Below are 1,127 nucleotides of genomic sequence, written 5' to 3'. Positions count from 1 at the left end.
CCCCTTTAGCGTCCCCCAGCCGCTCCTGGACCGCACCGTCCCGGATTACACCACCTTCACCACCGTGGGAGACTGGCTGGATGCCATCAAAATGGGACGGTACAAGGAGAACTTTGTCAATGCCGGCTTTGCCTCCTTCGACCTGGTGGCACAGATGACTGCGGAGTAAGTCCCTGCTTGTGGAGGAGGGAGAAGTCTGGGGCTGCTGCCCATTGTCCCTTGTCGCTCGCTGCTCCAGCAGCCAGCTCCTCCTGCCTGAGCCTGTGGAGGGTTGAGTTGTGCATGGGGTTTTCCCAAGTGGAGAATAAGGTCTGGGATCCAGCATACAGTCCCATGGTGTTAGAGGGACACGGGAGCTTGCAGAGGATGTAAAGAAGATGGATGGGTCCCTTGGCAGCAGCTAGATGGGGTAGGGCCACATGCTGGTATTGCTGCTGGCAGGGGACTGAGTCTTCACTTTCTCCTTGCAGAGACCTGCTGAGGATAGGGGTGACGCTAGCAGGGCACCAGAAGAAGATCCTGAGCAGCATTCAGGACATGAGGCTGCAGATGAACCAGACGCTCCCAGTGCAGGTTTGACCACAGGGGACTCTGCATTGGAACGGACCGAGGGAACCTGCCAACCAGGTTCAGTTTGCAGTGCAGCCCGGCTTCCTGTTTCCCCCTTCACACGGCGCTCCTCTGCCTCGGACGGTCGCCGGGGACAGGACAGGACGGGCCGCCCTTCCCTGAATCGAAGGCACTCATGCCGAGAGAGAGCCCAGCTTTTCGTCCTGTGTCCTGGAGCGGCGAGGCAGCAACGCATCTTCATATTGAAGATGGATTATGGGACAGAGATGGCACATCCCGCTTCCTGCCCTGTCTTGGTGCTCATCGGTTTGAAGAGTTGTTCTGCTTCTTGGATTTCTTTTCACCCCGTTTTCCCCCCAGGTCTTCACTTCCCTCCTCTCCCCCAGGTCACAGACTGTTGACCCGTCCGCTGAGTCCATCAGACACGTCCGAAGCCTTCCCTAACTCTGGTACCCGCATGGAAGCAGCCGGGGGAGGCCAAGCTGGCGGCAGGGCCGGGGCCATCAGTCCCAGACAATCACTCCTCTTCTCCAGCCCTGGCGGCCCCTCCGCCTGAG

The 1,127-nt window shown here is 59.3% G+C and overlaps 1 protein-coding gene across 1 annotated transcript in view; it reads left to right on the top strand.

The window, feature by feature from the left end:
* The window catches only part of EPHB3 (EPH receptor B3), a 16,459-nt gene extending 15,365 nt beyond the window's left edge, over positions 1-1,094 (top strand). The window contains exons 15-16 of the mRNA XM_010132370.1: positions 10-165; positions 471-1,094. Coding sequence (XP_010130672.1) covers positions 10-165; positions 471-579 — 265 coding nt within the window. The 3' untranslated portion in view covers positions 580-1,094. The remainder of the gene's footprint in view (positions 1-9; positions 166-470) is intronic.
* The last annotated feature ends 33 nt before the right edge of the window (positions 1,095-1,127 follow it).

Source organism: Buceros rhinoceros, unplaced genomic scaffold (assembly GCF_000710305.1).
Source record: "Buceros rhinoceros silvestris isolate BGI_N320 unplaced genomic scaffold, ASM71030v1 scaffold7503, whole genome shotgun sequence".
Taxonomy (NCBI): domain Eukaryota; kingdom Metazoa; phylum Chordata; class Aves; order Bucerotiformes; family Bucerotidae; genus Buceros; species Buceros rhinoceros.
The sequence above is the reverse complement of the archived record's forward strand: the minus strand, read 5'-3'. Positions and strand labels throughout refer to the sequence as shown.